Raw genomic sequence first — 22747 nt, forward strand, 5'->3', positions numbered from 1 at the left:
ATAGAATCATAGAACTATTCAGGTTGGAAAAGACCCTTGGGATCACCCAGTCCAACCATCGTCCCTACTCTACAAAGTTCTCCCCTAAACCATCTCCACCAACACCACATCAAAGCGACCCTTAAACACATTCAGGGATGGTGACTCAACCACCTCCCTGGGCAGCCTATTCCAGTGTCTAACCACTTTCTGTGAAGAAACTTTTCCTAATGTCCAGTCTAAACCTACCCTGTTGAAGCTTGAAGCCATTCCTTCTTGTTCTGTTGCTAGTGACCTGTGAAAAGAGACCAGCACAAACCTCACTACAATGACCTTTCAGGTAGTTGTAGAGACTGATGAGGTCTTCCCTCAGCCTCCTCTTTCTCAAGCTAAATATTCCCAGCTCCTTCAAGCATTCTTCATAAGATTTATTCTCTAGGCCCTTCAACAGCTTTGTTGCCCTCCTCTGTACTTGCTCCAGCACCTCAATATCTCTCTTGAATTGAGGTGCCCAAAACTGGATGCAATACTCCAGGTGTGGCCTCACCAGTGCTGAGTACAGGGGGACAATCACCTGTCTACTTCTGCTGGTCACACTATTTCTAATACAGGCCAGGAATACTATCAAGACAACAGCCATAGAAAACAATGCCACAGGTTACCAAGACCACATTCTTGGACTCCATAAATTTCAGTTTTTCCATGCAAACTTGAACACACACACATTGGGTGGAGATTTCAATAGACTCCCTAGAAACACCTCAAGTCCCAGCACACACCAGTACAGCTCCAGGGTGGAGTCCCTCTTACAATTGCTTTAAACACTCCTGGATAAGATTTTGGAAAATATTTCCCAGAGCTTGACAGGATACAAAAAGCTTGGAAACACTTTCTGGAATATCTCACACAGCCCAAGAACATTTGCAGTGAAACCCCACTGGACAAGACAAAATCCTATTCAGCTTTTTTTCTAATGTTTAATCTGATGCAAGAACAAATTTCAGACAAGTAGCCCAGCACAGAACAAGGGCATAAACCCACCCTCAGATGGGCCCTCTGGCCATAACACAAGGGGAGCTGTGCCCTGCTCTAAAGCCTGAGCATACCAGGAGCTCAGAAGGGAAGAGCTCTACAGCTTCAACTAGGTGTTGTGTCTCTCAAGTTCTAGTGTTAATCTATGTCTGCATATCTGCCTTTACTGATCTCATCTAGTCCATGCAGGAAAATGATGGAGAGGACTATAAAAATCTTCTGTTCCAAAAGCAGCTCATTTGTGGGATAATGAGGACAGCAAGTTGCAACCTGAGTTTGGAATGTGTGGCCAAGAACAGCATTTCTTAACTCATCTTTGCTGCTGAAATCAATGCATAACATCAGTTTCCACCTTTAGCCAGCCCTCCATTCAAAGAAAAGAGCAATCAGAGCTGAGAGGCAGGCAGAATTTGCCACAGCAGGAATACAAGAACAGAGACTCAAAACAAACCAAGGAACAAGACCCTCTGTCCAGATGTCAAAGGCAACTAGATCTTAGGAGAAACTTGGATGACAATATGAGCTGCTCTATCAGCTTGAGCAAGGCTGGAAAAGATGGCATGTGACTTTTTTTGGTATCTTTCACATTCAAGTTCTCTCAGCACAAGGCATAGAAGTGACTGATGCAAGTGACTCACCAATAGTCCATAAAAGCAGCTTCATATATTGACTTTCTAAAGCCAGGGACACTATAACCAATTACTATATGAAAGGGAATGAGGATCACCTGGTACTTTTCCAAAAAATTCATTTATTGACTAGAACAGCCATGATAGTAGCACGTGGGCCCAATATCCACTCCTGACTCAGCCAAGATATTACACTAGTGAGAGATGCTGTCAGCAGTTTACCTGTTGTCAGGATCAACTGCAACAGTGCAGTAATAAGATGCTGTATTAAACCAATTTATATATTAAAGATGACTACAGCACTAAACAGCAGCATGTACATTATCTACAAATACATTAAAACTAAATGCTGAAAATAGAGAGTCAAGATTAAGACAATTACTACAGTGATGGAACATGGCCATTATGAGTGAAAGGAGGGAGAAAAAATTCAGACAGGTGGATTTTGAAAAAAGGTCATTGGAAGACATGGATGAACAGCTCCCTGGTACAGAAGGCAGAATGGAAAGAGTAGCCAGTGACTGATGAGGAAGAACTCAGCAGGCAGCAAAAAGCACCTGTGTGACAGAGTCCTGGTGCGCTTCCAAAATGTGAAGCATTTGAACTCAGTACAGGAAAGGACCCAGATGCACATCCCAACTGGCAGCCAGGGAGATGTGATCTAAGAATAAGACAGACTTCACTTGTTTCATCTTGGACAGACTGGGAAGTAAAATATTGATCCAGAACCTTAAAAGAATTCCCTGAATGCCAGGGAAGCAAAGACTAGTGATTCTGGATGTGGAGACTAAAGGGGTTATTTCCAAGTTCCATTTAATTCATAGCACACCAAGTGTTTTTGTTCACCTGAAATGTCTATCTCAAGGATGTTACAATTGTGCAAAATCACTCTTTAACCCTCCAGAAGTACATTCAGTCTGCACCATGTAAGCACATTTTGAAATCATGCAGAAGTAATCAAGTGCTTAGAACATGGGAAATACCAGTAATTCACCATCTTTTGCAGTTAAACTACTGAGATGAGTCTCTGATGGCTTCTTTTCTTAGGTTCCAATTTTTACTAGAAATTACCAGTAATAAATTAGTCACATAATAGCAACAGGAACTGGCTTAGTTACCCTCAGTCTCCAACCAGAAAGCTAAATTATAGGGCAAACATACTGTTTGTGTATATATGCTTCTTGTATGTCACAGTGCAATTATTCTGAAATTCTGTTTTTCCATGCATGTACCTAGTAGACAGTTATACAAACACCCAAGCTAAAAGCATAATTTACCATAAGGTTGGTTCCAACCGTGATACTAGAAATCAAAAGTAATGTCTTTCTGAGATTGCTTTTTTACAACAGATGTGTAAGTCATCCCTAGAAATACAGGATTATCATTAAACTCTCAATAGCAGCATGCAGATCTCCTTTTGCAGTTTCAGACACTGGATTCCTTTGTTTTCACTCTGCTTAGATCATATTTTCTTAGCTGATGCTCTGCTGAGGACACAGCCACTTAGTGCCACTTCTTCCCATCATGTTTCCAGATACCATTTTGGCAGAACAAAGCAAGAAGCCAAATGCCAGCATCTCCTTCCTCTACCTTAACAAGTAAAAAATATTTTAAAGAATGAGGTATCCTCTTTATCTGCAGCAAAACCTAGTGTAAAGCAGGTGTAACAACTAAAGGCTTCTTAACTTCCCTGACAAAAAGCAGGAAGAGTATAAAAGGTGAATAAAGAACTGCGTTTTCTCCTGTGTAGTTATTCCTGAAGATTTACATAAAACCAAAGATAAGCAGGACTGAGAGCTGCCATTAGATAAAGCCTGTGGCCATATTAAGAGAATGAAACATGGCAGAATCTCTAAAATTAAGGGAGGCCACACCTCCATTTGACAGCTGTAGCTGGGCTGAGAATAACTCCACTAGGGCTGCATCATCTCTCTGAAAGGTAGCAATTTATCCCCAGGAAAGCTCCTCTATGGAAACCAATATTTATTCTGTGTGTTTGTCCTTACAGAGTATTTTGGGGAAATGAGTATCCCACTTGACAGATAAGGAATTCTAGAGAGAAATCCTTTAGTCAAGGTCACACAATGACTCACTGCTGAGGCTACCCCTGCAGTTCAGTGGCTCACACACTCACATCCATTGTCTTTTATTAAAGGCAGAAGCCTTGTGGATTTTTTGTAGTCACTAGATCAGCCAGGTCATCTGCTTGGAGGAAAACAAGGAACAGGGAAGAGCAGCTTCCCCCTTGAAACAGAGCAATCAGGATATACCAGATTCAAACAAAGAATGGAATACCTGAATTGCTCAGGGAAGAGAAAAGCAGGGTGTCTGTGGGTGTCCTCTGTGCACCCCACTTAGGCTATGCCACCAGCAGAGCTTGCCAACAGCTCTGCCTTAGGCAAGGAGGCAGAACTGGCCATATAGCAGTTTCATCCTGGGGGTTCCCCTGGCAGTCCCTGAGAAAGGCAGCACCCATGGTAACAGCCCACTGCTGCAGAGACAGCTCCCCAGGCACAGACAAGGCTGCAGTTGAACTCTACAGGAACAAATTTGCCCCCACAGGCTACCCCCCCTGGACAGAAGGATTGATTTTTGACTCTTCCTTCATCCCACAGACCAAGTGGCACTCATCAGAACAGGTACACTAACACCCTCCTAGATACAGGGGTATGCTCAGACCTGCCCCGAGTATCCCCTGCACACAGACCTGCAAGGCAGGGGATGCCTTCCCACACACCCCTCAGATCTACCACAGGAACCCCCACCACACATTCCCTTTAAAAACACCCCCCAAATACACCCCCTTTCACACACACCCCCCTCCACCTAACAGTCAATACACTTCCCTCTTATGCAGATCCTGCCTGAACCATATCCAGACAGCACTAGAACTCCCAATGCCCTCTGCACATACATTGCTATGCAAGAACACTCCAGCACTCCCCCTTACACACACAGCCCAGCAACTCTCCTCACACACCCCAAGCACAAACCCCAATACACACCCTATCCATGAACCCCCCTTAGGGAGCCCAAACACCTCTGCAATTAACCCTCCTTATACCTTCCTCCACACACACGTAGAAAACCCCAGATTCCAACAAGTGCAACCCTCCAAAACACCCTTCTCCATACACACACCTTGTTAACTAACCACCCCCCTTAAACACACTGCATGAACTCCCACCACACCCCTCTACACTCTCCCAACACTGTAAATACCCCTAGGCCCCCCACACACACACACACACTGTGCACCCCAACACCCTGCTCCATGCACACTCAAGTCCCCGCAGAGCCCTGACCACACCCCTATCATACACGGTGTACAAACCCCTAAAACACCCCCATGCACAGAGCATAAAATCCCTCCCACCCGCACTACACGCTCACTGCAGGAGTCCTTGAGCACCCCCCGCTTTTCCATTCATACCCATCCAGCCCAGTGGAAAACCCACATCACTCCCCAGCCACCCCCTGCACCCATCTGGGACCACCCCCCAGCCCGGACAGACGTGGAGACGCCCTCAGACAGCCCCCCGAGCGATGGACACCGCCATGTCTAGCCAAGGATAAGACCCACCCCTCTGGCTCCACATCTGCACCCCAGCGAGTGTGCTGGGGGACACCCCCAGGGCTGTCAGCCCCCGCACTGCCACCTTCTCCCGCTGCCCTCTGGAGGGGAGGGCGAAGGGGCAGGGGCAGCGCCGAGGTGCAGGAGCATCCCCGCGCCCTGAAGAAATGTGACCTTAAGAGCAAACCCAAGCGGTCCAGCCCCCTTCCTACCCCGCCTCCTCACTGCACCAGACAGCGATGCTAATTACCTTCCTCCAGCTCATCCATGCTCCCGATCTTCCGCGAGCCATCGATGGTGTAAATGTAACGGACTCCCTGAGGCAGATTAATGTTGTCAGACAGGGATCGGGTCAGGTCAGCCAGGAGAGCATCAAAACTTCGGAAGCGGTCAGAGGAGACAGCATATACAATCCCCTTGAAGTAGCGGTCCCCGTTGCGATAGAAACGCACCTTCTTGGCTTTCTTCTCATTACTTAGTGCCTGTAAGGTCCTGGTTCTGTAGAAGCTACAGTGAGCACTGTGAGTGGGGCTGGGCAACCCGTTCATACGTGAGCCTCGCATGTTTCTGGACGCCTTGTCTCTTTCGTCAAAGTGTCCAAAATCAAGTTCCATAGTTTGGTGAAACCTAAAGATGTGAAGCTGAGCAGGAAGGAGACAGGGAGAGAAGGAACGTGAAGGGCTAGATGAGAGCCAAGCAGAGCCACAATGCACAGAGGAAAACTACACAAATGCAAAAGCTGTGCCTGGAGCAGGACAGATGTATTTGGGAAGCACTCCCTCCCCTGACCCAGATTTGTATTGATTGCGGGCACAGAGGGTAGGAGGGGTTCCAGCATTTCAAAAGGGATTCAACTGCTAGGGGTAGGGAACATTTCCAGAGAGTTATCTGCACCTGGGAGTTTTCAAAGTTCAGTAAATTGGGACTTGGGGCCAAAGGGATACACAGCAATCACAACTCAGCCCCAAAAAACTCATCCAAACACCAGCTGGCAATGAATTAAACCTCTGAGCACTGTGAGGTTTCCTTTGGCAACAGAAAACAAGGAGATCCCAGTAAGTCAGCCCTCCAATCCATCAAATCACAGAAGGAACCACAGCATCTGAATGTTTAACATTAGAATAAACTGGCATTTATGAAAGAATGGTCACAGGGGAATAAGCAGTTTCTTTGTGACAGCCTGCTCAATAAGGGTTAGCAATGAGATCCAGCCCACCCTTCCCCCTATCTGCAGCCCCCTCCTAAGCCATCAATCAATTCCCAAGACCAGCCTACATCTCTAGGAAGAAATGACTGGAAAGAAAAATCTGTCATTGAATTGAGGCTTCGATAGGCTTTTTTCAGCCTGAGTCTCCCTCTGAAGTGCATTTCTGCTACCGTTTAACAAGGAGGAGAAAATAAAGGGACTATTTTCATGCGCACACACCCCCCCTCTTTCCAGATTGAAGTGATTTAATTGCTGGAAGTGCCCCTGCCCAGGGGACACACCACCCAGGCTCGCTCACCTTTCATTGTTCTAAGCACAGGGGGTTCCCAGCACCAGCAACTAGCGCAGAAAAACAGAGGCTTGAGCTGACACCCAGCAAGCAGGAATTTCTGCACACTCTCTAGTTTATGCTAAAGAACAATATTCCTCCCCCACCAAACCCCAACACAAAAGGAGAAGAAACTCCCCCACCCTGCAATAGAAAGACCCTTCCACTCCTCCAGCATAACCAGGAACACACAACTCACATATGTTCCTTACATGCTTACAAAGGGCAGAAAGGAGATTTACACCAGGATTTGGCAGCCGGGTACAAACCTCAGAAAAGCTGTTGCTATCACTTCCCCACCCCTTACATTTGCCAGAACTAAGCTCCATCCCTGGATTTTACAATGTCAATGTGACCTGTGCAAGAAAAATCATTGTCCCCAGTCTGCAATAAAGCAGATGACAATGCAGCAATCTGCACAGAAACCCTGAGTTAGAAACATTTTCCCCACAATGCCAGTTGTGATAGATTCAGTCCGGTGTCATGCAGCAAACAATGAAACATCCAAGCAACTTCGGGAATGAATCAGAGGATGCAGGGGGTTTTGATTTCAAAATGAACTGCAGATGCTGCAAGATACTAAGAGAAAGATTCCTCCTTTCTGTTTAACATCTGTTACTTTTCTGCATGCAAGTCACTAAAAAAAAATCTCTACTTACCGGTTTTCAGCGTGCAGGGTGGAGATGCTGAGAGAAAGAAAACCAGGCTCACTCTGCCTTTGTTGTCTGAGCTCCAAGCAAGAAATTCCTGCCAGGGTGGATGAGACGCCTCCTAGGTCCTAGTGCCTTGTTCGATCCCTTCGCAGTAACTTTGCCTCAGTGGTTTTTACTCTCATTATCAGTCATCTGCTTGCAGCCGTCTGTGTATTTGAGGAAAAAGGGAGTGTCATGCCAGCTCTGTAGATGTTATCATATGGATAAACAAGTATAAAGGGGCAGGTTTTAGGGTGATGTTTTGAAGAATGCAAATTTCCCCTTGGGTCTAGCTTCACCAAGAAAGCCTCTGCCCCCCACTGAAAATAAACAAACCAGCATAATTGCACTGATGCACCAATATTACAGGATTACCAGTATGGGGTAATAGGTACAGCCCTACAGTGCCTTACAATGCTGGCACAAGACTCCTGTGTGTTAGGAAAGCAACTAAGAAAAAAATTTGACTAGTGGAACTGGGCACAGTCCTGCTCCTTTACTGGATTTACACAGCAGTCATGGTTTACACTGACAAGCAGAAAGGGTGAATTCACTTGGTGGTTCTGCATGTGGTGCCCCTGAATAATTTTTCTCTGTTAACCTTGGACACAAGCCAAAGCCAGAGCTCTGAATCCCAGTCCATTCAAATCCCCAAGGGCTTCAGGATGGAGTCATTCAACACAAGCTTAACCCAACAGACTCAACCTGGCTCATATCCCAAACTAAGAGAAGCTTATTTTCCATTTCCACTGCAGTAGGACTCAGCTGTTTCAAAATTGTACTGGGATGATCCACTTTGACAGCAAAATCTTTCACCTGCTTTCTGGCTGGAGATTTCTATCCTGCAGCTAGAGGATCAGCATCACTAACCCCACTCATGCTGGTCCCATCTCTATTTTAGAAAAACATGGTATTGGGAAATGGAAGGGTCTTCCTATCTGTAATTTTTTCCTAGCAATGCTGTCTGTTTTGAATGAAAACATCAGATTGTCATTTTGACACATCACAGCATTATCACATTTACACAGAAAGTTATTTATTCCAGCTTTGTCTGGCACATACATAACAGTCCAGGTAACACTGACACAAACACTAAAGCTCATCTTGGTTTGCCTTGAACTTTCACACAACATTTGTAAGAAGTTTTATTCCCTGAAACCATTCTTTTATTCAAAGGCTCCTGTGCACCCTCTGCCAAAGTTGTTGGCTGCTCCCTTATGTGAGTGGTGGGATGACTACAGAGGAGACCACAGATCTGCTCTCCTGACTCAGGAATTAGCACTTGAGGGAAGAGCAGGCTCTGTGCTCTCCAGGGAATATTTCAGTAGATGTCTGGACACAGATGCATGAGTTAAGGTGGGAATTTAAGCTGTCTCCTTCACATTTAGATCCCATTCCAAATCACATAATAACTGGCCATTCATCACCATGAGCTTCATCTGTCCAGAATTAGCCATTCTTCCCTGTACCACAGTACTACTGTAAATATAAATTTAGTACTAGTTTTAGCACTTAAAGATACAAATCATTATGCATGTGCTAGGTACAGTACCACTACCACAAGGGTAAAGGAAACCAAATTCAGTCTTCAGTCATGCACAGAGCTTTGCTGGAGCAGTGGAAGACTTGAACAGTGTCTAAGGATCTAGATACTATCCCAGGGTAACCTGGCAGAATGATGCAAACCCATGCAGTCTGTGGAATCGTAAAACAACTTATATTCACCTCCCAAGTTTGACTTGTATAGAGACTTCTGAGAACAGCAAATGGTCTCAAACAGTATTAACAGATGGCTTGTTTCTTCTTTCCACATTTGAGACCATACCCCCTGGTGAGAAGACAAAGCATGTCTATATAGACATGGCTGCTAAGGACACTGCCAGAAGCTTTTTGGAGCATGGACAATTAATTTTAAAAGCAGAATTACTCCAGTAAGAGACATGGTATTTAGTCCTGACTGAAGGATAAGGTTTCTATAGCCCAGGTGAATCATCTTCCCTCCAGGAAGCTAGAGTTTAGACTTTTGCCTGTGTAACTAAATCTGTAAAGACATGTTTGTTGACATTGCTGAGCAACTGTGATACTTTGGAAAGGGACAGACTGCAGGTAAAAGGGATTTTGTGATTGCTTTGTGCCAGCTTCTTCACACACACCGAGACAATCCAGTTTCTAGTATCATTAGGAGTTGCAGTCTTAAGTACTCAATGTCCAGTTACTTTGCTATACATCATCTCAACTTCTATTAAAAAATGCATCTAATAGCACAGCATGTTCTCCTATCAGGATGTAAACTAGGGTGATAAGTAGCTGAGGTCTGGCTGCACCACTGATGAGAAACCTGGAAAATCTTAAAGGAAGTGATCACCACTTCAGGAGGAAGTTTTGGACCAACATTTTCAAGTCAGTCTATTTAGACACACTAACTACATTTATTATGTTAACCTCTGTTCTTCTGGACTGCTTTGAAAAACATCATCCCTGATCATTGCTTTCAAAGCTTTGCTTGATGTGAACTCATACACTAAAACTCTCTGAAATGACAAACTACTATTTCAGGGCTCTGCCAAATGTGTCAAGGCACTCAAAACATCAAGCCCATAAAGCAAATAGCTTAATCTTGACCCTGTACAGCAACAGGCTTTAAACATGAATCTTCAAAAACCTAACAGTTCATTGAAGAATTAGCCTGTATTAGACTATAGAGTTAAGTCTCTCCTACATAATACTATGAACTAATAAGCAATGGATACTTGGCAGACTTTCACCACATAACATTTGTTTCCTTTGGAGATTTATTTTTACAGGGACCACACACATTGGGAAGTCTTTTAAACACCAATCCTAGTGAGCCAAACTCAGCTCAGCTGCTGGGGAGAGAAGGGTGGAGGAATACCTCCACAGCACAGTTGGCTGCTCCAAGCCTTGTAACCATCTGCAAAGGCTGTTCAGACCCTGAAGTCAGAGGGCTGGACCCATCTACAGCCTCACTGGAAACTCCAGGGAGTAGCAGCAACAATATTCTCATCTGGGGAAGGAGGAGAGGGTGGAAGCAGAAGCTGGGCTCCAAGGCCATCTCCAAAAGCCTGCTAGTGTGGGGCTTCTCACCTGTGCTCCACAGCACCAGTATCTCTTGGGTGAGACCTGTCACTCCTCCAGAGGTTGTGCTGAGTCAGTGCATTTGTGCTGCAGACCCACACCCTTGGCAGATCCCCTCAATTTGACCAGATGACATTGGCTACAGATAAGCTCCAGATGCAATCTGGGAGAAAGAGGCCTTTACATCCTCCAAGGGACCAACAAGAAGGCTGCAAGTGAAAAGGCCATCTTCTGTGCTAATAAGCCCTTTGTGGAAACAATGAAGGTCATAATGAGTTATTTCATGAACTCACTCAAGACATTTCCAACACATCCAGATATGAGAAAGCATTAAAATGCACAACAGTCATCCAAAAGAAAAAGACCTTCTGCACTAGATTTCTTCTGGCTCACCCCCTCCCTACTACAAGCAAATCAGCTCAATAAAGAGATCTTTCCCAGCCAAACCCACATTCCCCAATAGCAGAAATAGAGGCACCCCCAGCCCAGTACACACCCCATGATAACTTGGGTAAATTCTGCCAGCCCCAATGGGCTCCACCAGCAAAATTCTGGTGACAGTTCAGTGGCAGCATTTTACCTTAACAGCAATTTGCAAAGCTTGCAGAAAGACATGGAAACATCTGCCACATATATTGCCTGCACCCTGGGGAACATGCAGAGCCTCAGAGGTTGTCAGAACATTTTTGCTGACCAAAGTATGACACATAGTCTGCAAGTCCCAGCCAAGGTCACGACAAACGGAACCACAAGAAATCCAGATGCCTCCTTTCTCTGAGGTTGTCCATGAGCTGCATCATAGCAGTTAAGAGTTATGACCAAGAACTTAGTAACTTCTCCTTAATTTCATTTTATACAGTAATTCTAGCTGAATACATGATTGCCAACCTTTCTTAAAATGCCAGCAGAATGTAACAGTGGTTTGAAGGCCTTTTCTGATGGAATATTAAATGATGGAGAGGAAAATCCCATCAAAGCTGTCATGGGGGATCACATCACATCCAAGCACTCTCAACCTCATCATGACTATACTTGATTTCCAAGCTCTCATAGCATTTTCTAACATACAGGGCCACTCCACCCCCTCTCCTTCCCTTTCTATCCCTGCTGAAGAGCTTGTAGCCATCAATTGTGGCACTCCAGTTATGTGATGCATCCCACCATGTTTCTGTGACAGCCACTATGTCATAGTTTTCCTGGTATATCGTGGCTTCAAGCTCCCCATTTGTTGCTCATACTGTGTGCATTGGTATAGATGCACTTCAGACGAACTAATGATTCCAACACCTTTTTTCCACTGTGGGCCCCATTTCCTACCAGACCCTTCTCAGGTGCTTCCATGATTTCTAAATATCTATCCTTTCTCTCAAATGAAACAACAGAGTGAGAATCCTCCCTAGACCACCATCCTTCAAGCCCTGGCATGTTTCTCTTGGGCTTGTCCCTAACAGGCCCAGTTATCTCCCCTTCCCCTTTCATATCTAGTTTAAAGCCCTGTCAATGAGCCCTGCTAACTCCTGTCCCCAAAGCCTTTTGCCCCAGTGGGACAGGTGCATCCCACCTGCCACCAGCAGGCCAGGTGTCTCATATAGCAGCCTGTGATCAAAAAAACCCAAAGCCCTGCCTATGGCACCAGTCACACAGCCATGCATTGATCTGCAGACTCCTTCTGTTTATCTCTTCATCCTTCCTTGCAACAGGGATGGAGGCAAACACTACTTGCGCTCTAGACCCCCTAAGCAGCTGTCCCAGAGTCCTGAGGTCTCTCTTCATTGCCCTTGGACTCCTCATAACAATTTCATCATCACCAGCCTGAAAAACCAGCAGTGGATAGTAGTCAGAGGGCTGCACCAGAGCAGAGCGTTTCCTTTTAACATCTGAGCCCCAGGCAGGCAGCAGACTTGCCTGTGCTGCCTTTCTACCTCCTCCCTCAGTTCAACCACCTGCCTGAGCAGATCGTGTCCTTGCTCACCCCGCACACACGCGGTGTCACTGGCTCCCTCCGGTACCAGCGCCAGGCTCAGGCACTCGCTGCAGCCCCAGACCTGCAGGGCCGCGTGTCTGCACGAAACCTCAGTCCGACCTCCCACATTCTTTCTCACTGCGGCTTTCGGTCGTGTTGCGACCATGATCGTCTGTCTAGCTAGAAGAAAGCAGCCGCTGTTTGCTGCTCCTCGCGCGCCCTCACGCACACCCACTGTCTTGTGCCGACCCGCTCCAGCCCGGCTGGGGCCGCTCTCTGCGCTGCCGCTGCCAGAGGCCGCTTTTACATGTTGCCGCGGTTCTCAGACACGACCCCGCCACCTCAGCCTTCCGGCTCCTCGCAGCATTCCCGCTCAGTCTCGGGTCTCCCCGCTCTGCCCCTTCTGCACCGTCTCCGGGAAGCCCGGCCCCGTCTCAAAACTCTCTCAGTAACAAAAAGGAGCAGCTCTCGCCGCTGCCGCCTGCGCTCCGGCCTCTGGCAGCAGAGCATGGGCGCTGGAAACTCCCAGGGTAGCTGTACGGCTCTGGGGAGACCTGTCTCTTGGCAGGAGATGAGTAATCAGTATTTAGTGTGGGTTCTGGCTGAGCTCAGCTGTTGTGGAGAAGCTTTGAGCTGTCAGCTACATGGCAGGAATACTTGTCAGTCAGCTTGCTCACCTCTTTCCACCAGCAGTAACAGCTGAGAGAGAGGCAGCTCAAAGGTTTCTCTGCTCTCCAGGAAAGACAGCAGAGTGAGGAAGGAGTGTATCTGTGCTGTTTTGTTGTTTTCAGGGGATGGTTCTTAGAAACAGTAATAAATGGTGATTTTTCATGGCTGCAGGTACTTAGATATTTTGCTAGTAATCTTCAGGCACACATTTAGCTGTAATGAACTATCGATAATCCTGGCTTTGCATCTGCATTGGAATTTAAAGGTAGATACAGCAACTAAACTAACTAGGCTAAAAGAAAAACTTATCTGCTCAAAGACTCATGCAAATTAGAATACACAAGCACACTGAAAGGCCATTGTTTATACATCACTTGACTGATATTTCTAGATTGCATAGCTGCAGTCTCTCAGTCTAGAAAGATGGACTTATCAGTCAGGCAGGATGGAAACACAGTAAAACACTATACCACACGAGGTCAGCACCAAAATCTTCAATCCCCTTTCTCCAGCAAGGACAGGCTACATTGCAAACTCTAATCCTAAACTAAAGCAAATCAAATCCAGTTCTTCTCCCAGAATTACTACTAGGCTTTGAAAAGCTGAGTCTTGCATGCAGCAGCCAGCAATACCCCATTTGTTTCTGGTATAAGGTACCCTTGAGCACTCCAAGCATGGGAAAGAAGCAGGTTCCTAACATGCATCAACATGTAAAGCTCCATTCCTAGCAGCTATTGATGTATCCAGGGACTTTATATACCTCCTGAGAACCTACACAGAGCTAAATGGCTGTTTTGTCTTTAAAGCAAAGGTTACATTATGGAAACACTAAGACTCTGCCTTCTAAGTATATGTATTTCAAGTACTGAAACTCTGATCTGAACTTCTGCAGCTCTTCCCCTCTTCCCTCCATGCATACCAGAGTTGTGCTGACCAGTGAGAGATAGCTTCAGGCAGAAGTTTTCCTCCATGTCTGCAGTGTGACCATCAAGAGACAAGCACGAGACATCCTCCTGCTCTATTCATGTCCCTAAACAGACTAACTGGCAGAAAGCATCTCATCCAGCAAAAAGACAACTATGAGTGCTTTGGTGCTGACCTTCTTAGGAATAAAAGTAGTTCCCTTTTCTTCTTTTGAAGACCCACAGCTTGCTGAAAACTAGGTTGTTTAGCATCATAGGGGAGTTCTAGATGATTATTTGGGAGCTATTGGGCTTGAAGCTGACACCAGAAACTCCACAGTGCTGATTCTGATGCTATTTTTATCTTCAGATTATCCAGATTCTGTTAATTAGGAAAACCTCCCAATATAAGATAAAGAGTTATTACACACTGCTCAGATTATTTGTTCTCATTAGATTAAATTTCCAGCCTGGAAAACTTTATGATTCACAGTGTAGTGAACAGGAGAATAAGAACTATACCAGATCATCACTAGTATCCCAAAGTTCAGATCAAGAACCAGACTAGAAGAAACTCCTGGTGTAATCTGAATGTGCTGTCAACTACACTTGTGATTCAATGAGCTCTTCTAAGGGCTACCCAATACTAATTATTTAAACACTCAAATTGAGCAAGGATAGTAGGAGATTAGGCACCAGATAAAGCAGGTTTCCATTTTAGACCAATTCCTAAGCATTTACTGATCATTGCAGAGCTAAACCTAAAAAGCAACTACTTGCCAGCCACAAGGAAATACTGATATTTCCTGTGACCTCTAACTCCAGAGAAGTAAGTCTTAGAGCCACTTACTGTTGAGTGTGTAAGTGGGACCTGCTCTCACTTCATTGGGAATTTGAGGATGGTCTTTGCATGGGATGCATCAAGGTAAGTGACTCAAGTCAGAAAAATCAACTACTGAAATACTGTGGTCATGCAAAGAAAAAAAAATCAGTTTCAATCCTGTCTAGCTGCAAAGAAAAATAAGGATATCAGTAGCAGACTGACTTCACCAAGGGCACTGTGGGCTATCACCACAGTCCTGTCCTCCATTTGCATCAGCTAAACTACAAAGGCAAGGGCCCTCCCGCAGCAATAGGATTCACACCTCAGGGCTGTGTGTACTTTGTTAAGTCCCAGCAGAATGTCACCATCCCCTTTATACCATGTGATAATGGTATTTTATACAATTGCTACAGCCACTACTTTTGTCTATCCCATGCTTTATACCAACCATCAGAGAAAAGCAGATCAGTTGACTGCAGCCCCACTACAGGGCACAGCCATAAATACTAACAGGTTATTGCTTTGTTCTTTGTACCCATGAAATGCTTTGCTGCTCCAAGTTAAAGTTTTATTCTGCTTCTAAATAGAAATCCAAACTGCTTGTTGAATTAGGTGACATCCACTCACTAAGCAACCCAACAAGTATTTTCAGTTTGATCCTTGGTTATTAAGCCTGAAAGCACAGGGGATACTCCACTCAAATACCTCTTACTCAAGAGTAATTCAAGGCCCACACCACAACATTAATAGCTTTTGCATGTCTCCTGGGCATGGTCACAACTTGTTTCGTTGTGGTCACCCTGCAACAATCCAGCCCTCAGCACTGCTGACTGGCCCAAATCTCCACTTTGTGGGTTCTCTGTAGACATAATCCTGAAAGAATTATGAAAGACAGTGCTTGTCTCACTTTCAGCCTACACCAGCCCAGTCATTTGCAGGCTAGTCATACCAGTGGTCCTTTCATTCTCTTCTTTATGGTACTCTTCCCTCACCAGAGGTCTCTTCCAGCCCCTACCACCCTGGATTCCCTTTGGGATAGCCTTTTTAGGCCTCTTCCCTCACCTTTTCAATAAAATCTTCAGAGAGAGGTCTAGTTGTGTGGTACTAATCACTGTCCTTATCACACACATGCCACTCTCATAGATGTAGTGACAACCTGTGAGGTTGGCAGATGTCACAGAAAATACTTGAGGCACAGACGAAGCACAAGTTCAGTGCTCTAAGGTACCTTCACTGTGCCTTGCAAAGCGGCACAGACCTGCAGGGTGCCCGTGCCAGCCATCACACTGAAAGGAGCTCCCTGCAGCCTCGTGCCTGCTGCGTGCCACTTCCCTGGGCCATAGGTCTGTCAGACAACAGCGACGCCACCCTGTGGTAAATCTGAGCACCACGAGCGCAAACTCATCCCTGCACAAGTGCTGATCAATTCGGAGTGACTGCTGCTCATGACCATACTGTTGGGTTCCTAGAGAGAAGAGAAAGGACACATGGTGACAACAAGCAGTCACCATGTGTAGTAGCAGCACTGCTGTAGCTGTGGGCTATGAAATTCTAAGAAGAGCTTGCAGAAATAACAGCTAATCCAGCTTTAATATGAACAGCTATGGCAAGAAATGAGTCACCTATCTTTCCACCCCACTGGTCTGACAGCAAGAAGCTAGGGAAGATCTGGTCTTGGTAATCTGCAAGGACACCAAGAACTCTGAAGCATGTCCACTGCCTCCCCCAACACAAGTAGTAGCACAGGTCTCACCCTTACCCAGTTACAAAACTGACAACTGTGCAATGCCTATTCATCATCATCATCATCATGTGCACAGACTGTTCAGCATCACATTATATCCTGCAAGAATTAAAGTGACCATTTGTGAGCACAAATTCAGGTAAAGCTGAACAAGTAATTTAGAATTGAATAATATATTTAATTCAAATAACTAATAGCCTTGTGTTTCAGCTTCCTCTTATCAATCCAACTTCTATAACCTGGCTATTCTGACTACAAGTTTCAGCATAGATGTATTGGAGCCAGTTGGCTCCAAATCAGACCCACCACTGGCCAAGGCTGAGCCCATCAGCAACAGCGGTAGCCCCTCAATAATAAAATATTTAAGGACAAAAAACCTGCTGTGCAACACCAGCCAAGAGAAAGGAGTGAGAATATGAGAGGAACAGCTCTGCAGACAGCAAGGTCAATGAAGGAGGAGCAGGAGGTGCTCCAGGCACCAGAGCAGAGATTCCCCTGCAGTCAGTGGTGAAGACCCTGGTGAGTCAGGTTGTCCTGCTGCAGCACATGGAGGACCAGATATCAGCTTGCAGCTCATGGAGAACCCTGCACCAGGTGGATGCACCTAAAGGAGGCTGTGATCCTGGGGAGAGCCTGTGCTGGAACAGGCTCTTGGCAGGACCTGTAACCCCAAGAAAAAAAGCCAAATATTGCATTGAAAAATATGCTGTAATGTGACTTATTTCATTCAAGTCAGACCAAAGGAATGCTTTGCAGAAGCTAATTATTGTTTTGTTTCATGTGGTCCATTGGGTGATGGTAATAAGAACCATTTCAAATTAGAACAGACACTGGGAACAGACTCCCTACACAAAACACAGCTTTCTTTCCTTTAATGCAAGGTCAGCTAAGCCAGTGCAGACTTGAAGGACTTGAAGGTTGAAGGACTTATGAAACGTTGAGAAAAATAGTTACTAACATCCTCACTTATGGCCTGCTTGGCCCCCTTTTGTAGGTGTAATCCTCTTTGGTACCCCCAGGAGGAAGAAGTTAAAGGCAGTGCCAGCAGATGGCAATCCAGTAAGAGTTTGTTTCTAACAGCTGCTTGAGCCATGCAGGCCAGCAGTGTGGACAGCAAAAAGCATCTGCTTTCCTGCCTTGGGAACATAGCAAGAGGATCTCAAGTTCTGAGTTACTGCAATCAAATCTTTGAAGGAACTCAGAGACTAACAAGTGTATCTGGCTGTTTTAGATTCTAGCCAACCAGTGGGAAGTAGAGACACCATCATAGCATTCCCTGAACCACCCATTTTGATAGCATTTTGCTCATTCCATACAATTCTTAGTAGCTTCTCAATGCTATCACACAGGACATCAACACCACCTGCACGTGGTCACTGTCTGCTCTGACTTAGCAGTGTCAATCTCTCCTTTCACTTCCACACCCTTACTGAATATTAGATGTAAGGGGTTTCCTTCAAGCAGCACTGTCTGAAGAACAGCTTTGAATTCACACACATTAGCATTTCATGCAGCATCAATCCACACTGCAGCTACAACCCATTTTCCACAAGTCCCCATTCCTAGGACTTCATTTGGGCTAGCTCTAGAACACCTACTTTATGCTGTAAACTGCTGTTCAAGTGCATTTCTCTCTTCCTTCAACAACTTATGGCATAACATAGTTAGAGTTTACATGCAGAAAGCATAAGCTTTAAGCATTAAGCAACTTTAAGCTTTAAGCATTCAGTCTCTTCCTGGATTTCAAAAGCTGTTAGGTAGCAGGTCTGATGTTCCCTGCAGAATTAATGTACTCCCTCTTTCAAAGGAGCAATGCTTGCCCACAACTACAGGGTGCCCAGGGGCATATCAGAACCCCAAAGACTGAAGCTAGAGTACAAATTCAGACAAGCCACAACTCTAAAATCCACATGCTTTTCATCCATATTTGTCATGAGTTCAGCTCTGTACTGAGAAAGAGCCCAGCTCAAAGTGCCTGCTTGCTGACCATGCCTCACCAGCCTGGCCTACACAGAGCACACAAGCAGTATCCGTTCAAGAATAGTCCAGTCTATTCCTGAGCTTCTGCATTTACAGAGGGAAGAGTTTAGATCTGAAACTATAAAGATGGAGCAGTCTTACAAGCACTTGAACAAAACCTAAATAAGGCACATGCTTCTCCAACAATGAGTTTTCTTAAGAGATTAAAAAACATTCCTACATAAGGTGACAGCTACCAGGACAAAAACCTATGGAAGGGACTACTTGAAGTGACCCTTTTGGAGTCATTAAAGGTGATACAAGTGAGCTGTCCAGTGAGGGAGGGGATTACAGCAGTATCTAGCTAATTAGTAGGGTAAGAGACAAGATGTCCCATTCATTGAACTACTGATTAAGTTGGAACTTTTAATTAGGATCTAAAGTTGCTGTGTTGGAAGACTGCTTTCCATCCCTTCACTCAAAACAGAGATTAGCAGCAGTTTTATGTTAATTTCTGTTAGCTGAACAGCAAGTAATATTAGGAGATACATTTAGATTTCAGAGAGGACTGCTTATTGTATTCATCTTAGCTCCTACAAATATATTTCTAATCCACCACAGGATATAGTAGGTTATGGATGTCAGATGTACCACTGTGAACATTGGATGTTACAGAGCAGGGGTTGTGTTAGGACACATGGATTTTGGAGCAGGGGTGAGCCCATGCCAGGGATGGACACTAGCTCCCTAGCTCTGTCATGGGGAAGGTGGTCTCTTTCTGCTACAGTGACAGGAGCTGGACAAGTCTCAGGACAAGCACACATGATGTCTCATAAGCAGCTGCCACAAGCAGCAGACCTTTTCTCAATCTCTTGGGCTTCCCTTATTTTCTAGTTTCTCATATTAACTTGAAGTTACTGTTCCTTTACAGGGAAGGCATATCCATGAGAATAATCATGACATGCAAGACCTAAAGCTCTGGTTCCAAGGAAGCAAGATTTCTAGAGCACTGAAACAACTAACCATATGAGTAAAGTAATACCATGCCAAATAATCAAAGGTAATTACTCACAAGTTGAGAGAGGCTGCATCACACAGGCTGGCAAAAGAGCTTTTAGCTCCTTTGTGCTTTGCACACCAGCTGGAAAACACAGCCATGGGGTGAATAAAACTAAGGGTGAGCAGTCCTGAAGTGACAGTCATCATCAGACTAACACCACCAAGGAGAAGAGGTGCCACTACACCTTTGTTAGAACAGTCCACTCTGTGCCTCAGTCAGAAATCCCTGTAGTAGATTCAGAGTGATGTTAAAGAAAGATGTCTAAACTAGCCAGGAATACACCCTTCAGAAATTAAGCAGGCAACAGCCCATTCTAATATAACTATTCCCTGAGGTAAATAGCTTTGGATTTGTTTCTGGAATAACTAACTCATTACCTCAGCCTGTGGCAGAGGCAGCAAGTGCCAACCATCTGGAGTGCTAGATGGCCCATTGCCAGCACAGCTCCAATGCTGGGGAAGGGGTGGAAAACAGGGGGGAGACAGAGCAATAAGCAAATGTACAGCAGAGACAGAAAGGAGAGCAAGAGAAGGAATATGTAAGAAAAAACCTAAGGAAGAGAGAACTACTCTTAAAGAGTCTATAATTGATGTCTAAGAGCAAGCATCTGTTGGAAAGAAGATAATTTCCAGTCTGTTTGCTAGCATGAAGATAGGGGAAAGGGTAAATTAGCCAGAAAGCAAGACTAGAAAAAATAAATCCCTTCAGAAAAATGCTTAATTCACTACACAGAATCAGAAAATCCTGTAACAGTGAAGATACCATAACCTGAACACCAAAACCATATTGGGGAATCACAACACAGTTCTCTGCCATACTGAACTTGCTTTGCCTTATTCTGACATTACAACACAAAAAAAACATTCAGGTGAAAAGCATCTTTTGCAGAGCCCAAAGCATTTTTTCCTTTTGAAGCTTTAATCTGAAAGCATCTGATAGAGTATGGCTAGCTTGTTAGCATAAAAACAGCTAACATCTAACAACACACAGACACTTTCTATGAACACAGGTACAAAAACACCCACAAAACCAAAAAAAAACTTCCCCAACCCTAAATGCAACCCTATTTGCCACATACAAAAAGAGACCTTAAAGTACCAAATTCTAGTAATACTAAAAGAACAGCAAACAACTACCAGAACTTACCCAACAGCCTACCATCTAATAAGGACTGATGCACCTTTTAAATAGAGGCTTGCTGGCAAGGATTGGTCCAAAGCAAAGACCAGGTGTGGCCATTCAGAGTATTTAAAAGGAAATGGGGTAGGGTGGTTTCCTTGTTCTTTTTCTAGTACTTTCTAATACTGGCATGGTAATGCTACACTAGAGAAGTTACAAGAGTATATGAGCATTGTAGCAGCCTACTAGACATGAAGTCTGTTTCTTTCTTCTATTATCAGCTCTTAAAGTTGGCTCTTTGGGCTGCAAGGGGTTACCTTCAAAACCTGAGTATTGAAGTTAGGGCAGCTGTCTTTGCCTCCTGTTGAGGATCTCCATCAGCCTGTGGTACTCTCCTCATGAAAAGTCAAGGCCTCTAGTGAGTACTTCCCCCACTTTTTCTTCCTTGTTCCCCCAGGCTCCTTAAAGAAAACTGTTGTACTGTTTAGGAAGTTGCATGTGAGAGTCATGCCTGCAGAGAGCTAATGGGATATTGCTGTGTGGCAGAGCTGGGATTCCTTTCTCTGGAAGCAGGGGAGAACAAAGCTTTCCTTGTAAAGGACAGGCAAGCTAGTTTTTAGGTGAAATAGGACAGTTTTGTCTTTCCCCAAAAAATGAAAATGTGCTAGTTTGGTCTGATTCTAGGGTGGATGATCAGGAGGCCAGTAGCTAACACTGATTTAGCCAGACACAAACTCAGAAGCTAGGCCAGATCAGGGTTCATCTGAGGTCTCATCAGAGACAAAGCAAGGCAACTGCTTCTGAAGCTGCTGTAAAACCTGAGTAGTAACACTTGGGCAATAACCTGCCCACAGGTTGTCAGCCCCAAATGGCTGGTAGTTGCTCTGTAGTGTAAAGTTTTTGGAGCTGCTCATGCCTTTTTATGGCAGCTACCAGCTTTTGGGATCTCAGGTTTTAGTTGTACTTCCTGCTGAAGAGTCGTCAGTGAATCTGAACTGTGTCAGCTACAAAAATGTATTTTTACTCTTTCATAAGTGTATAGATAGTCATTGTGTAGTATTGTCTAAAGAATTTGCTAAATATTCTGGAGCTCTGAGATCCTTGGCAGTATTCAGCAACACTGACTTGTAGAGGTTATTGAGAAACTTTCAAATAGCATCCACTACACAAAGTGGCTGTCATGGGATACTCCTGCTTCTTACTGCCTATGGATACCTATTGCTCTTTACATGAGTAGTGACACCAAATAAAGCAACATAATGAGATATGTAGTAAAGATGTGGTTGATATTTTTGGCTTCTAGCATATCAATCCATTTTTTCTGTGACAGAAATCTCAAAGGTAATGAAATTATTATTGCTGTGCGTTTAAATATTGACCAGATCCTAAACTATATGAGAGCTGAACAAACCCTTTATCATTGCAGGAATTTCACACATATAAATGTAAATAGAATGTTGTTCTACCTTCTTCACCCCAGAAACTGCCACACACAAAAAGGTGGCCAGGAAAAAGGGCCTTGGCATTCAAATGTTTTGCTCACAAGCTTGATTGTGTGGTTGAGGAAGCTGGGGAGTTTCTACAGCAAAGAGAAACCTTCAGTGAAAATTCACAGCTGTTTCTATTATTAATTCAAATGTACTCTGAGTTCAGAGGCAAGTAAAGCTGAGGATTAGGAGTGTTTCAAAAGAACAAGAGCAGGCTGATGACTTTGCTTTGTAGTTGTTACCCCAGGTTTGCCCTCTCCACCAACTCTGGCTCTTCATCACCTGGGCACAGCATGACTCCAGGTGATAAATTAGAGGATGAGTCCAATCTCAAAGAAAAATTGAGGTAATAGAAACAAATTAAGCCCTCAGAGGAATAATGATCCCACCTGGAGATAAAATTTCAGGACTGGCCAGGACTAAACATGAGTATAGCCATTTCTCCCCTCCTGTTGACCTAATAAGTTCTTAGTTGTTGCTGCAG

General features: G+C 44.7%; 1 protein-coding gene across 2 annotated transcripts in view; it reads right to left on the bottom strand.

Moving 5' to 3' along the window:
• Window positions 1-5850, bottom strand: part of DCX (doublecortin) — a 63223-nt gene extending 57373 nt beyond the window's left edge. For both annotated transcript variants that reach the window (XM_051630485.1, XM_051630484.1), the window contains exon 1: window positions 5465-5850. In XM_051630485.1, the coding sequence (XP_051486445.1) occupies window positions 5465-5828 (364 nt within the window). In that variant the 5' untranslated portion in view covers window positions 5829-5850. The remainder of the gene's footprint in view (window positions 1-5464) is intronic.
• Between the last annotated feature and the right edge of the window lie 16897 nt (window positions 5851-22747).

Source organism: Apus apus, chromosome 12 (assembly GCF_020740795.1).
Source record: "Apus apus isolate bApuApu2 chromosome 12, bApuApu2.pri.cur, whole genome shotgun sequence".
In the NCBI taxonomy this organism is placed as follows: domain Eukaryota; kingdom Metazoa; phylum Chordata; class Aves; order Apodiformes; family Apodidae; genus Apus; species Apus apus.